General features: G+C 51.5%; 8 protein-coding genes across 15 annotated transcripts; 4 read left to right on the forward strand and 4 right to left on the reverse strand.

Annotated features, from left to right (window-relative positions):
• Window positions 1-73: 73 nt before the first annotated feature.
• PPTG_06368 (hypothetical protein) lies at window positions 74-343 on the reverse strand (the record flags this gene model as incomplete). The annotated part of the gene is made up of 1 exon (XM_008900273.1): window positions 74-343. The coding sequence occupies one exon, from the start codon at window positions 341-343 to the stop codon at window positions 74-76; it is 270 nt and encodes an 89-aa protein (XP_008898521.1).
• Window positions 344-597: 254 nt separating this feature from the next.
• Window positions 598-1659, reverse strand: PPTG_06369 (hypothetical protein; the record flags this gene model as incomplete). Its single annotated transcript, XM_008900274.1, has 1 exon — window positions 598-1659. One exon carries the CDS (start codon window positions 1657-1659, stop codon window positions 598-600), a length of 1062 nt encoding a protein of 353 aa, XP_008898522.1.
• Window positions 1660-2478: 819 nt separating this feature from the next.
• PPTG_06370 (hypothetical protein) lies at window positions 2479-3344 on the forward strand. The gene has a single exon (XM_008900275.1). It carries the CDS (start codon window positions 2579-2581, stop codon window positions 3239-3241), a length of 663 nt encoding a protein of 220 aa, XP_008898523.1. The 5' UTR covers window positions 2479-2578; the 3' UTR covers window positions 3242-3344.
• A 104-nt stretch (window positions 3345-3448) lies between these two features.
• On the forward strand, window positions 3449-4267 carry PPTG_06371 (hypothetical protein). Its single transcript, XM_008900276.1, has one exon. The coding sequence runs from the start codon at window positions 3616-3618 to the stop codon at window positions 4111-4113; it is 498 nt and encodes a 165-aa protein (XP_008898524.1). The 5' UTR covers window positions 3449-3615; the 3' UTR covers window positions 4114-4267.
• Window positions 4268-4469: 202 nt separating this feature from the next.
• On the reverse strand, window positions 4470-6290 carry PPTG_06372 (hypothetical protein). Its single transcript, XM_008900277.1, has one exon. It carries the CDS (start codon window positions 6237-6239, stop codon window positions 4626-4628), a length of 1614 nt encoding a protein of 537 aa, XP_008898525.1. The 5' UTR covers window positions 6240-6290; the 3' UTR covers window positions 4470-4625.
• A 1465-nt stretch (window positions 6291-7755) lies between these two features.
• On the forward strand, window positions 7756-9240 carry PPTG_06373 (hypothetical protein). The gene has a single exon (XM_008900278.1). The coding sequence runs from the start codon at window positions 7872-7874 to the stop codon at window positions 9156-9158; it is 1287 nt and encodes a 428-aa protein (XP_008898526.1). The 5' UTR covers window positions 7756-7871; the 3' UTR covers window positions 9159-9240.
• A 103-nt stretch (window positions 9241-9343) lies between these two features.
• PPTG_06374 (hypothetical protein) lies at window positions 9344-12817 on the reverse strand (the record flags this gene model as incomplete). Its single annotated transcript, XM_008900279.1, has 1 exon — window positions 9344-12817. The coding sequence occupies exon 1, from the start codon at window positions 12788-12790 to the stop codon at window positions 9344-9346; it is 3447 nt and encodes a 1148-aa protein (XP_008898527.1). The 5' UTR covers window positions 12791-12817.
• On the forward strand, window positions 12709-14753 carry PPTG_06375 (hypothetical protein). 8 transcript variants are annotated; one of them, XM_008900285.1, is made up of 6 exons: window positions 12709-12842; window positions 12924-13801; window positions 13871-13983; window positions 14051-14148; window positions 14213-14298; window positions 14373-14753. In XM_008900285.1, the coding sequence occupies exons 2-4, from the start codon at window positions 13027-13029 to the stop codon at window positions 14078-14080; spliced, it is 918 nt and encodes a 305-aa protein (XP_008898533.1). In that variant the 5' UTR covers window positions 12709-12842; window positions 12924-13026; the 3' UTR covers window positions 14081-14148; window positions 14213-14298; window positions 14373-14753. The 8 variants fall into 8 exon arrangements, with proteins under 8 accessions (XP_008898533.1, XP_008898535.1, XP_008898529.1 ...); XM_008900287.1 differs by having other exon boundaries at window positions 13047-13801; XM_008900283.1 differs by lacking the exon at window positions 12709-12842 and having other exon boundaries at window positions 13014-13801; window positions 14044-14148; window positions 14373-14602; window positions 14638-14753.

Below are 14753 nucleotides of genomic sequence, written 5' to 3' on the forward strand. Positions count from 1 at the left end.
TTGATTTCAGTTAGGCACATGAACGACACTATGTTGCTTCTGGAATCGCTACAGCTTCTTCTTCCTAGCGTCTTTATTCGATGAGCTCCACATAGTCAGGCGAGCGCAAACGGCGCACACGGAACTTGGAGGCGTCAGCTTGCACCTCGTTGGGTTTGTTGTCTTCATCTTGCATAATCTTTTCCTCCAGCTCGCGCGTCGTCTGGTGCTGGTTCTCGAAGAGCGAGGCTACTGCCTTCCCCACGCGTAGTTGGCGGCGCATGATGTCAGTAGCTTGATTCGCTGAGCTTCCGCCCAGCTGCGAGAGGCACACCAGCGCCAGAATCAACGTCGACAGCTTCATACTTGAGTTTCTTCTCCTTTGGTCTTGTATTCTCACTTGTGGTTTGAGAAATTCTTCGACAAAATTCTTCACTGGCTTCATGCAGATGGTCGCAAACGGCCCTTCAAGATCCGATAGATATTTGACCGTTTTGAATAAGCTGCCTTGAATCTGTGTTGGCTAAATAATAGATCGAGTGCATTCAATTTGAGTCCCTAATTATTTTTCTGTAGCTCTCTCAAATGCACGTACAGGTACACAGCTTCTAAATCGGCTTAAATGGAGCCACTGAGCGCGATCTGGATCGTGAGGAACACAATGAATGCAAACGCTGTAGCCGACACCGTCGTAGGCACAGATTTAGTGTCTTCAAGCGACTCGGGGAGCAACTCTTGCACTGCCACATAAGCCATTGCACCACCAGCAAAACCCAGACCGCATGGGAGGATAGGGAGCCATTGCTCCACGAACAGGAAGGCCGGTACTGCAAAGATCGGCTGCGGTGCACTTGAAATGATGCACCATAACACAGCGTAGAAAACACTCAAACCACGTGGCACAAGCGACAGACTGATCGCCACACCTTCAGGTATATTGTGGATAGCCATCGTCATAGTGACAATATGCCCACGACGGATGCCACCTTCACCACCAAATGACACACCAACACCGATGCCTTCAGACACGGAGTGCAGCGTCATAACTGCCATTATCAACAGCGCCTTCCGTGCATCCAGACCTTTGAGCCCACACACCGATACGTCCTCGTAGTCTTCGAGAAACACCTTCGTGAACTTGATGAATAAAACACCGAGGAAAGCTCCTAAAAAGAGACGGTAGCTCACGGAAACGGCGTAGTCTGTGGCTTGTGGAAGGTACCAGCCTTCGTAGAACAAGCAACCGGTAGCTGCGATCATCATGCCTGCAGCCAGACCATTGCAGATACCCAACCAGAACTTATCTAGGTCTCGGATCCAGTAGAACGGTAGTGCACCGAGGCCTGTAGCGATAGCAGTAAGCCAGCCACACCACCACACGTAACGCGCGTTTTTACCGCCGCGACCGTGGAAATGGTGGTGCATGGGGAAGCTGTAGAATGTGATCACGATCATACCCACCGCCACTGCGTAGGCGAGTCTGCGAGTAGTGGACGACGAGCTGAGCGGTAGTTTATTCATCTCCTCGTTGGCGTCCTCTGTTTTCACGTTGTGGCTCTGCGTTGAAATGTCTGATGAGGCTTTGCCCGCTCGCTGCTTCATGAGTTCGGCGTCGTTGTCGATGGGGATTTCGAGCGTCTCGAGAGGCTCGGGGTTACTGACGGACAGGGTGGCCTCCATGCGGCTTAGACGGAGGGAGAGCTCGGGGTACTCGATGCAGGAGGCAAAGTGATCGGAACTGCCTGCTTGAGTTTGGGAGAGTGTGAAAGTGACGTGTTGCCTGCTGCCACCGACCGTTAGCACGACGAGCGGCGGCTTCTATGTGTGGCACGCGTCAATTGGATTCTGGCGTGCTGGTCGGTGGTGCGAATGGCAGATGGTGGAGTGGAGTGTAAGGGGAAGGGGAGTTCGGACCAATACTGTCACACGATAGATTACGGTAATAAAACCCTCATCAGACTTCCAGTGCTGGTGGTGCATGCGTCCTCCACTCTGTTTGCGTGCTGGTGGTGCACGCACTGTATGGCGGTCATGGCCACTGCAACTGCAACGAGGACGAGTTGTTTAAGTTTTGCGTATCACGCTGCTTGTAGTGAGCCATCCATCGAAGATGCACTCTGCACCGTTTTACAGGCTGGCGATGTGGTCGAACATGTTTTTTTTTTTAAGGATACCACCGGTACAGATTCAGCGCATGTTGGACACTCGCATCGAATCCGCACTGATCGCAGCATGTCGACTCGATCAATCCAGCTCCAGTATCTTCTACACAGTAGAAGTTCTACTTACCCCATGCATTGCACATCGGCCTTGGCAGCACATAATGGATTCGATGCAGATGCTAAGGTCTCTCAAAAAACAGATTCACAGCTTTAAGTCTTCGGTAAGAAGATGAACGGCGTCAGTTGCTTAAAAAAAACGATCCCTTGTAGCGTAAACTTATATTGAAATCCCAGTATCACCATTTTGTGATGTGATCGAAGAAAAGTCGCTTCCCATTGGCTAAAACAAAGTGTTTATTTCCCCCAATCAGACTATTCCGATCTTACTGCCTTTTCAACCAATTTGCATTCCAGCAAGCAGATCGTGACGTGAAGCCATGTCGACGTTGACCAGCACGGACATGGGGGAGCTCAAGCGCCCCACCACGCGTGTGCACGCCCCTCCTGGCGGCGGCTCCAGCTGGAGCTTCGGAGACGACTCAACTCCCGCCCCCACGGGTCGCAAACGCTTCAACCAGCCTCAAGCGCAGGCACTGCAGGACGCCAAGATGGAATCTCCACGCGCAGCTCCTGCTCCCGCAGCAGCTCAAGCTCCGGCTCAAACTACAGCGAAGGCACCAGAAGGAGCCGTGCGCATTGCATTGCTCAAGACCAGCAGCGACGCAGAGCTCGTGGACCGTGTGGTGCAAAACTGCTTCGAGAAACTGGAGACTCAGTCTGTTCGCTCCGAGACCTTCACGGTTGCGTCGCTGGAGCAGCTGCCGTACGCGGCCAACAAGTTGACGGAGTTCGGCGGTTTTGACGGCGTCATCTGTTTCGGCTTTCTAAATACGCAGGATCTGCAATTCCAAGCGCTGAGTGCGGCACTGACACAGAGCTTCATTGATATCAGCGTTAAGAACGTGCGTCCTGTGGTACGTGCTGTGTTTGTTGGAGAGCCTCGTGTGGCGTCAGTCAAGGTGAAGGGAGGCTGGGGTGCTGAATTTGCGGATGGCGTCGTGTCATTGATCCAGCTTGGAGGTTTCAAGGGAGCGAAGTAGATGGATAGGCACATAGGCAGTGACGTTGTCAATGCGCTACGAAAGAAGGCAATTAATCAAGCCCAGTCGTCCGCTATTACAAGAGATACTTGAGCCGTATTTTTTTTTTTGTCAAAGTGGCTTATTTTTTGTCACTGTTCTTGGCGTATCTTTCCGTCCATTATAACCTCGAGGTGTGTCGAGGTTTTTCTTATTTCTTCTAATTACCATGTCCATGCCATTTGCCAGGTTTCGTACTTACCACGACGTCTCAGCGTTGGTTGGTCGAGGAGCTACGATTGCCGCCGCCGTCGCCGTGTGTGCTGGTCATTCGAGTTCGCTCTCAATCCCCCGAAGCTTCTACCCCCTTTTAACTCGCATCCTCTATAAACAACATGGGCGCTCCACCTCCGGCTGGCGAAGAGAAGGTCGTCGTTCTGCGTACGGTGGGCGGCGAGGTTGCCCCCGCTTCGGCTCTGGCCCCCAAGGTCGGTCCCCTCGGTCTGTCCCCCAAGAAGATCGGTGAGGACATCTGCAAGGCCACCAAGGACTGGAAGGGACTGAACGTGACGGTGAAGCTCACCATCGTCAACCGTCAGGCTACGGTCACGCTGATCCCCAGCGCTTCGTCGCTGCTGGTCAAGGAGCTCAAGGAGCCCCCGCGTGACCGCAAGAAGGTAAAGAACATCAAGCACGACGGCAACCTGTCGCTTGACCAGGTCATCTCGGTGGCCCGCATCATGCGCGAGCGCTCGATGGCCCGCACCCTGGCCGGCACGGTCAAGGAGATCCTGGGCACGGCTTCTTCGCTTGGCTGCACGGTCAACGGCGAGGCCCCCACGGAGATCCAGCGCCTCATCACCGAGGGCGAGCTGGACATCCCGGAGAACTAAGTGTTTCGTATCGACTGGATGGCTTCAGGATATTTGCAGATCAAACCTCAGAGATCTATCGGGTAACCATCGACTGGCGAGAAGGCGGTCTGGACTGCTGACTCGATTGGTTGATGGCCAATATGACCCTGGGAACTATTTTGCAGAGCGAAGACGTCGGGTTTTATTGCGTTTTGATGGTGCTGGTGTGGTAATACAGGTTGCGAGGAGGTACTGCGGTGGAGCGGCGACAGGTACGTTTAGTTGTGTGTATTGTGAATTGCATGTGTGCATGGTGAGGATATATGCTGCCGATGATCGCCAATTCAAAATACTTTAATATACTCTGATCCGGAATGAGGACAAAGTACAGCAAGTTGAGGCACGCATATCCCCACGTAGTAGTTTAGAGCGTTGATTAAAGTTGTACTGTTAATACTAGTAGAGCGAATACATAAAGCTTGAATAGAAATTGGCGTTTCTAAACGTGTTTTATTGAATGGCTTGACTTCAGCTTGCTATGTTTTGTCAGTCTAGCCGAAGATGATGGAGCTTTGTCCGGCTCCGTGTTGCTTCTTTCGTGCCACCTGCGGTTGGAAGCTGTCGTTCGAGCGCTTATTAGCGTCACTCTCAGCCTGGACGTTACCTGTCGTGCTCACAGACTGAATATCGTTGATACCCTGGGCCTGGAGATTTTCGCGAATAGCCTCCACGTTTCCAGCACCAATACCGATGTCGTCCTTCACTTCCTCAATCGTGTGTCTGCCATCCTCGTGCTTCACAAGCACCCGACGACACGTCGTATTGGCCGACCAGCCCTCCCCTCCACTCATGTGCCACGCGTTACGGATCACCAACTCAAAGTAGTCGTCATCATCGATAGACGCGCTCACATTAGCGTAATAGCGCACAAACTCGCTCGGATGGACCTTTCCATCCTTCTCCCCACCGTCGAATGTGTCCAGGAACTCAAGCAGCACTTCGTCCTCCGTCTTACGGCCTTGTAGCACATCGGGGTGCTGCTTAGCACTATACTTTGCCTTAATGTCATCCAGGTCCACGACGCCGCTCCCGTCTGCATCTAGGATCTTGAAAGCCGCCAGAACCAACTGCGTGCGACGCTCGTTCAGCTCACCACGTACAGCCAAGAGAAACACGTCAAAGTCCACGCCTCCAGAGTTGTTGGTATCGATGAAATGGAACAATTCCTCCACTTCTTGCTCGTTGAGTTCAAGAGCATGTTCACGAATGGCCTTACTGAACTCATCCAGACTCAGTGAGCGGTTGCCATCGTCGTCAATGATGCGGAATTTGCGTCCCAAGCCACGAATACCCTTGGCTCCGTGCTCGTATAGTGAGTCTCGGAGGATCTCGAGCGATTGTAGCACAGTTTTAGATCCACGGAGCAGCTTAGCAGGTAGAACGTTGCCCCGACTGACCTCGAAGTGCTTTTTTACGGGAGATCCAGACGCCGGGTGTGCGATAGGCCCAATAAACCCGCCCAAGTTGATCAAAGGTACGACTCCTTCCGCGAACTCGGCACCCCAGCCTCCTCGAACCTTCACAGAGGCCACACGAGGCTCTCCGATGAAGACAGCGTGGACTACTGGACGCACGTTCTTGACGCTAATTTTGATGAGACTTTGCGTCAAGGCTGCACTGATCGCAGTGAACTGCGGGTCCTGCGTGTTCAAGAAGCCGAAGCAGATGACGCCGTCGAAGCCGCCGAACTCTGTGAGTTTATTGGCAGCGTATGGCAGCTGTTCAATGTTTGCAACTGTAAAAATCTCCGAGTTTACAGCCTCTGACAGCTTGGCCTGGCAGTTTTGCACGGCTGTATCGACGATCTCAGCGTCGCTGCTGGTTTTGAGCAGCGCCACGCGCACTGCTGATTCTGTCTGAAAAGTGACCTGCGTTTCATTCTGATTCTGAATCTGCACGGGCGCGGGAGGCGGCGACGAACGCGGTGACTCCATCTTAGTATCCTGTTCAGGCTGAGTCTGTGGCTGGTTGACGCGCTTGCGACCCGTAGATGCGGGTGTTGAGTAATCGCCAAAGCTCCAGCTGGAACCGCCTCCCGGAGGCGCGTGCACGCGCGTGGTGGGGCGCTTGAGCTCGCCCATGTCCGTACTGGTGAGCGTCGACATGCTTGCTACTTTTCTAGTCCTTCTTGGTGTCGTCGAAAGGGGGAAATATGGATCCTGAGATATAGCTGATACCGAGTTTTGATTGGACGAAAAAAGAAGGATGGCTACATTTTGGGTGGAAAAAAAAAATAGTGATTCGTTCCTGCACGCACAATTGATGAAAAGTTTTATTGGCGCTTCCAACACACTACTGGCAGTAGTGTACTGCTCGCGAATCTGCAGTCGTAAGCTCGATACACCCACATTTCTGACCAGAGCCCACCTAGCCCGATTCGACACAAGCTGATCTCTTGTAGTTTGACATATATGTACTAACAGTAAAGTGATCAACTAATGCTCGGGCACTACTGGCTGAACTCATCGACGAGCTTAATCTTGTTTAATCGTCCACTGATTTCTCAAAGCTCCAGATACTTCCTTGGATTCTTTCATGGATGAACAATAGACGCGCGATGAAGACCCATCGTTACGGTGATCGAACGTCCCCAGTGTCGATTACCAACAAACAACCTGTTGATTGTCAATTCGAGAGCTCATTTCGAGCGAGGAGGCAAGTCGCCTGAGTGGCGACATCTAGACGACTGGATAAAGCAATTTTGCTTCGAACTGCAGCAACACAGTTTTCTGGTTTTCTGTGGCTGACCTTCTTGCCGTTGAACGGCATCCAGCGTCCAACTGAAAGTCAACGAAAGCAGCAAATTACCTGGTTGCCATCCAAATGCATTCAGCAATCTGCTTTCGCGGAGCAGCATGAAGCTCACACGCCAAGCGCGCCGAACGAGCCTCGAAGGATAGCAGAGCGCAAGCCGGTTAAAAGCACGGTTCAGCAATGTCAACGATACATGCGGGCAGCGCCGTTGGCAGGGATGAAATCAAGGCAATCCCGTTACCTCCTGATTTGCTTCACGGCTGCGCGAATGCTCGATGAAACGAACGCATCGAATATACAACAAGGTGACGTTGTACACGGTCTCCTGACTTGGAATCAGCATCATTGTCGAGACGAGCCGCGCAGCTGAAGGTTCAGGCTGCCCAAGGCTTCAATGCGCTGGTCATAGGCATCAAGGCCAAAGGCATTCCTTCATTATCCAGCCTCCTAGTGCCATTTCGGATGACGATTCGTTTGGAGTACATTTGTCAGTCTCGACTGTCCTTCCGTAGTTTCAACGGACACCTGACGCCATCGCTAGCTCCACTGATCAATCAGCGCTACTTGACCAGCCATTCGCCTGCGACGGCACAGCATTTCCAACGTTGCCAAACGCCAGGCTGTATCCTGCACTACGAGGCAAGCATAACGCACAGAGCGGAAGCAACAGGAGCTTCCCCAAAGTCTCCGGTGCCCTCGAGCAAGTCGAAATTGCGCATCTCTCTTTTTTCCTTCTTTTTTTTCACGAAAGGTCGTATGGCTCTTTTTCCTCACTGCGACTGTTACATGCGGCTGGCCGCGATTTCAACCAATGGTGCCCCGCTGTCCGTTCACGCTGTTGCAGAAGAGCGACTTCAAAAACCAACTAACTGCCAAAGGCAAACGCAAAGTGCTTAGCCCACATTTGCCAACCCCCTCGATGCGACAGTGCCAAGCGACCACCTTCCCGTAGCGAAATAGCACAAGCCTGTCAGGTCTCGGCCATGGTGGCCATCGATTCTCCGATCTTATCCTCGCCAGTCTCATGTAGCACGAGCAGTAGCGGCGTGCCTGATAAGCGTCGTCCGTGGACGCCCGAAGATGACGCTGTGATCCTGCGCTTTGTGAACGAATGTGGCACCAAGCGCTGGGCAAAAATCGCGGCGCTGCTGCCTGGTCGCACGCCCAAGCAGTGCCGTACGCGCTGGCTCAACTTCCTTGACCCAAACATCGACAAGGCTCCGTGGCGGGCGGACGAGACACAGCTGATCTTGGCAGCTCAAGAGCGCCTGGGCAACCGCTGGGCCGAGATCGCCAAGCTGCTTCCTGGTCGCACCGATAACGCCATCAAGAATCATTGGTACTCGACGTATCGCCGTCGCTGTCGCCAAGCGGCAAAACTTCAAGAGAAGGCAAAACAGAGTCAAACTCAAACGGAAATGGCAACTCCAGAGCAGATGAAAATGACGGCAACAATGAAAATTCCAAAGCAAGAACAGGATCAGGTGATGGCAGAGGCAACTTCGACATGGTGTGGGTCGGCAACAACTTCCAGCATGCTGCCCTTGCCGTCTCCGCTGTCAGTAAGCTCGCCACTTGGATCTGGCATTCCGACGTTGCTATCACCATTGAGAATGTCGCATAGGACCATGGCGTTGCCGACGTCCATGGCCATGCCAGTGCCGATGCCAAAGGCTCTGTTTACAGCTTCACCGCCACATTCCACGCCTTTTTTTTCGAGCACAGTAATGCTGGATGCAAATGTTCCGCATCAAGGGCCGACGTTGCAGAACCACCAGTCTGCATGGATGGGATTTTCGGGACTGCAGTTGACGGATCATGAATTTTCGTCATCAAGTAGCAGCTGTGGAAGTGCGTCGAGTGCATTTGATACGCCTCCAGTATCACAAAACATACTAATGGACCTGAAAAAGCGGCGAGTGGGCAAGTCAAGAGTGGAAGTTCTAAAGCGGCAGGGCACTTCTGGACGAGAGCGCAGCAACTCGGCCGATTTATTTCTCGACTGCGTTGAGATGATGAACCCCAAGGCATCTACGAATAGCAACAACAAGTGCAACTCGGCGATGAGTATTGCAACAAATGACACCGACGATGAAGGAAGCGAATTGGCCTCTCCGATGGACTGCGAAAATCGAAATCACTGCAACTTTCCTGGCGTGCAAAAGCAGTGGTGGGACCACATTGGTTCGGAATTGAGTACCAAAACCAATGCGGACTTTTGCCCTGCCCCAGTATTGTCAACAACGTCAAGACAACCAGAAAGACGTTAACCAGCTTGGTACCTAGAGTGTCCTGTTAGAGCTAATGTTGGGCGATAAATTTATGGGACTTATTATATTTTTACTGTGCACGAAAGTATTTTATTTCTTTTACTTAACCCTTCTAGTCCCGTATGCTGTATAATACAGCATAAACACAGGGGCTAGAAGGGTTAATGCTGATTTCTCTTTCGCTTCTACTCAGCATCGCAAGTGAGTGTGAACTCAGTGTCACACTGCACCGAAAGCACAAACTTACCCAATCTTCCAGGCTCGTACGTGGTAGGAACAACCACGTAGCCCCCTTTGGCCGCCGCAGAGAGAACGAGGTCGGGCGGTGAACTTACTGAGTGCAGAGGCACAAAATCTGTCTCACTCCACGGTCGCCCATTTATCACGATGGGGTTTGAGTTGGAATCTCCTTCTTCAGCCGGACGCATGAGTTTGCCGGACCCACCTCGGAACAGATAAAATCCAATCATCGTACCGACAGAATCTCGTTGGCAACGAGTTTTCCACTCGCGCTCCGAACGTGTGAGCGTGATACGAACTTTGGTCGGCCTCACGCCTTGAATCTGTAGATAAAACTTCGGATTTTGTCTCCAATCAGGATGAAGGTGACACCCTCCGGATTTCGTTGGTGTCCACTCGCCAGGCATACTTTGGACTGCACCTGCACCTTTAGGTAACTCATCGACTAGCAATGGGAAATCGCTATCGACCTGCAGTTCGAATGATCCTTCAGCCCCAGCCTCGCCTAATGTAGGAACGAGTAGAAGTCCACCTCCCCCACTGGAATTAACGGCACTTGGTGAATCCGAAGCGAGCAACCATTCCTTAGGAACTTTCCGAAGATACAGACAAGCTGACGCTGGACTGGAATACGAAGACAATCGACACCATTCTGTAGGCTTGACGACGAGTTTGGGTGTAGGGAAATTACCCGAGAGCGATCCAGGCTCCGCTTGCTCTGGAGCTTCAGTATCATCGTCCAAATCATCGGCAATTGTTTTCTCAGCTTTTTGGTTTCGGGATTTGGCACCTTGAACTAAATTATCACTTACTGCAACTGCTTTTGTGAATGGCGAGTCGACTATTTCTCCAAGGAAATTGGTCTTTTGTCCCTTGGCATGAGCTCGAAGTTGCGTAGCTGCTGAGCTGCCAGACCCCCCGACAACTACAGACACAGTAGAGATCGTCGGTGGTGCTCGTACAGCTGTGATCCCGACCAGGTTGGCGCGATCTTTAGCCGCTTCACGCTGCTGTCGGCTCTTGTTGCCGAGCGATGCACGATGCGAAGTCTTACGAAGCACAACTTTGATAGTTACGTGAGCTTTGGCTGATAAAAGTTTGCGCAGCCTCCGAAGTTCACGTGGGGATCTCTCAGCGAACCGGACCCAGAATTGCGGGTTCTGACACCACGCCGGGTTCTCCTTGCCAACCACGTGAGACTGTGGCAATGGCAACGTCAGTAAAGGACCGCCAGCGTTTGCCATTTCACCGGTACTACTAGTGCCACCAGAAGTGTTGTTGGTATCATTATTGGCAGCTCCATCGTCAGCTCGCCAACGTCCTGTGCGAATTACTGACATAATAGGAGGAACGCGCTCAACACGCACAGGTTGAGGGGCCACGACACGCAGGAAAAACTCCATTTCGACCTTGGGGTTCGTCGTATACGGAATGAGGTAATAAGCTGCGCCGGGGGCGATTGTGACGTCCTCCTTGACTAGTTCGCGTTCAGGAAGCGTCTTAGATTGCCCACTAGTGACTGGAGCACTCATTCCAGCAGCATTGGCAACGACACCTGCCATTGGCGTAGCTGGATGAGATAACGCGGGGGTTGCTGGCGTTGCAGGTGGCAAATCGATAGCAGACGAGGTTTCGTACGAGTGAGCTTCAGCCACCACGTGACTACGTTTGAATTCCCATATAGCAGGCGGTGGGTCGTTCGACGCAGCGGTTGCTAGCGTCAATTTCTCACGTAACAGCACGAAGTTGATCGCGTAGTTATCCCCACCATACAGTCGGAAATCGCGTTGTGTGAGTGACAACAACACACTGTTCACTGACTTATCAACTGTTTTGTCATTACCAGTACTAAGGCTTTCCAGGGGTACAGTGAGCTTAAACTGCGGGTTGCGGTGCCAATTAGGATCTGCGTCGTGAAGCCAACCCCACCGAGTCTTTTCAATTAAAATCTCCTTTGAACGGCCAGGATGAGGCGATGAGTTGTGATCGTCACCTGCGGTTGGGACTGGCATCTTTACTGGAGCTCCTGCAGCGGTTGTACCCACCCAGTCGCCACGTACGCTGTATTGTCGGTCTTCGGGTTGGAAAATGTGCACTACAAAGAGCTCAGTGAACGTATCTAGTAGATCTTCCCACACCATCCAGAAGCACCCGTCGTGTCCTGAGCGCGAGAACTCGCAACGTGGATCAGAACGCATTACCTGCTCAACTTGTGTGTGTTCCTCCCATTTGCTGTCGTCATTTGACCATTCTCCCTTCCACATACCACGGCCCCAAACGGTTTTGAGCTTCACAAAACGTAACACTTCCTCACGGGAGGCTGAACCTCCTTGTCCGGAAGGAAGTCCCACTTCGGTCACATGTAGAATGACGTACTGACGGTTCTTAACGATGCCCATTGCAGTTACGTCCTGCGCGTTAAACGAAAGTTGGCGTAACTGGGTCGTTAAAATGCACTTCTTTTTCTTGTAACGCAACAATTGTTTCCACAACAGTATCGACGGACTTGACGCTGCTGCTGATGAGTTCCCTGCTGTGGCTTGATCGAACTGCAGTTGTTTGATACGCTCTTGTTGCAGGTCAACGCGATGTGCACTACCCCCGGTACAGTCCAGAAATGCCTCTAAGATCCGTCCACTACTCGTACCGGCACTTCCTCCGATCCCTCCGCCATATTTCTCGTCTAAAACCTGGTAGCTGCCATGTAACTTTGCATACGCCTTTTCTAGGAACAGAATAAACACTTCACTCCTGTTGACGCTACTACCGTAGAGTGCAGACCCTGGTGAGAAGGTTGAGCCCCCTCCACTGGAAACCTTGTCTTCCGGTTGGAGTTCCATTGAGTACGGGATCCGAGTATCAGTTGTCACAGGTACCCAGTTATCGTCCTTGAAGAACCGACATGTAAAGACTCCGAACTGCTTAAAATTTTGCAGTGATTCGGACACGAAGAGGTTTTCAATGAGGTTATCCGGATGTAGAGCTACAGCCGCAAACACGCCCAGTAGCCACGCATCATTGAGCAATCCTTCGCGCAGATCGCCACATCCGGTTGAGTTTTTGAAGTAGTCGGGATCTTCTGCATATTCTGTTGGTCGGTACCAGAAAACATGACCTGAAGACTCGCGACTCTGTTGAGGAACGTAGTCTGGGAGTTTATTCGGGTCGAAGTACAGACTCGAGATTTCTGGAGGGAAATCTGGGTCTTCATACAACGGCACAGAGCCAGTTGTTTCGTCTATCTGGCCGCTGAGCCATTGAATGACCTCGTCCTCGACAGCCAAGGCCGAGGACGATGAATCGATCGCCAGAGTCCGTCGAGGCATTATTGACACCCTGGAGCTCGATCGATTTTGGTCGAGTGAAACGACGCGTCGGTTGGTAAACTGCATAAAGGCAGTAATAATTAGGTTTTCATCCTTCACGAGGTCGCATGTGCATCAGGTGAGTGGCTCCCGCTCGTAGGTCTCGTAAGTTGTTTGTTGTGCAGTGATGACAATTGTGTGATCGATCACATGCTGCCAGTCTGGTGGTTCTTTCAAATTTGATGTTATTCGATCAAATTTGAAGGCCAGATCAATGCGACTTTTTTCGGACTATTTCACAGATTCCTATTTGATTCGCAAATATGCTGCGGATATGCTCCAGGAATCCCAGCGCGTACCGATCTGTAGGACGATCGATCTACTCGGTATCATGCCTCCAAAATGTCATGGAAGAAGTAGGTACTAACCGTTCGAATGAACTACGCGTGGGGGTGTTGGGACTGGGTGCGATCGGGACCATATTTTTCACTCGATTGGGACGTTTGGCCGCCAGTGTCAAGGCGAAACGAGAGTTGCCAACACTCACAGTTGACGCGTTCGTTAAAGCCGAGCGATTTGAGAATTGGACGAGAAATGAGAAGCTTCAGTTGTGTCTTCAAGTCTCTAATGAGGAGACATTGGCGTTTCGATTGGATGATTTGAACGAGAAGGTGGCGACGGTGCTGGATGCCCCGAATGTTCGAGTACGCACATTGGACAGCGTAGTAGCGGACGATTGCGATGGCAAATTGGACGTATTGTTAGTGGCAGTGAAGGCGTACGACAACGTTAAGGTGATTCATGAACTTAGGGAGAAGAGCAAGCACTTGATGAAAGACGGCGCACTGTGTGTGCTGCTCCAGAACGGACTTGGTGAAGTACCGAGAGACGGGGAAAATGCGTTAGATAGAGTGGAGGATCGATGGGAGTTTGCCAATGGAGTGACATTTGTTGGTGGACGAGTGGTGGAGTTTGGGAGTGTGGTGACGAGCGGACTGGACGTGGGGATGACGTACCTCGCTCCGTTTGGTGGATCAGAAGAGGAAAAGCAACGAAGTACCAAGATTGAGATGCTAACGGAGATTTTTCTTGCTGCAGGTACGCACCCTAAACTCAACGTAAAGCGCTTTGTTCGTTGAAAAGAGTTAATTGTTGTTCTACATGAAGGTCTACGTTGCGAGATATTGGAACCCAGCAAGATGCAAGCAATGCTCTGGCGTAAATTGATTGTAAATGCGGCGATCAACCCCCTGGCATGTCTGTTGAATGCACCAAACAAGGTAAGTGTTTGACTTTCGCTCTATCCCGTCCTCACCCCACTGACGTCGTCAATGGTTTAGAGTGTAGCTTCCAGCGAAGGTAGTCGGCATTGCGTGAATATGGTGGTGCAGGAGGCCCTCGCCGTCGCTAAAAGCGAGCAGATTCCGTTGAGCTGCTCACAAAAGGTACCAGCTATGCCGTCGAGGATGCTTCTACTAGCTTTTCTGACAAGTTTTTGTCCGTGTGCAGGAACTTGTGGATGATATCCTTGAAGTGGCTCGAAATACGGGCACAAATGTGTGCTCCATGCTGGCAGATCTGCGTCGCGGCTCAAAGTACGCTATCTGTGGTTATGTGGTTAGCGCACAGTGAACTCATACTCTTGTTTGTTGACAATTTTGCCAAACAGAACTGAGATCGACGCTATCACCGGGCGGATTGTTGCAGGTGGCAAACGGCAAGGAATTCCCACTCCAACCAATGAGATGTTACTCTCGCTGATCAAGGCACTTGAGGAAGAAGGAACACGCCGAATCGAATAGACAATACGGGAATGGCTTTCTGGGACTGGCTTTGAGGGTCCGTACACACATCGTACACATGCGTAATCTGATAACTGCGTCTCGAGTCAGGTTACCGGTACACGTCTAACAAAAACCAGAGCAGCAAAAGAGGTGCATCGCTTCAAACCTGACAATAAAGCTAGGCACTGTGAGGCCAACGCCGCGAAGAACAGCATCAATATCACAATAAAGCCAATCGAGTTCATGTACGTGAGCTCAAAAAAAAA

The sequence above is a fragment of the Phytophthora parasitica genome (genome assembly GCF_000247585.1).
Source record: "Phytophthora parasitica INRA-310 unplaced genomic scaffold supercont2.9, whole genome shotgun sequence".
In the NCBI taxonomy this organism is placed as follows: domain Eukaryota; phylum Oomycota; class Peronosporomycetes; order Peronosporales; family Peronosporaceae; genus Phytophthora; species Phytophthora nicotianae.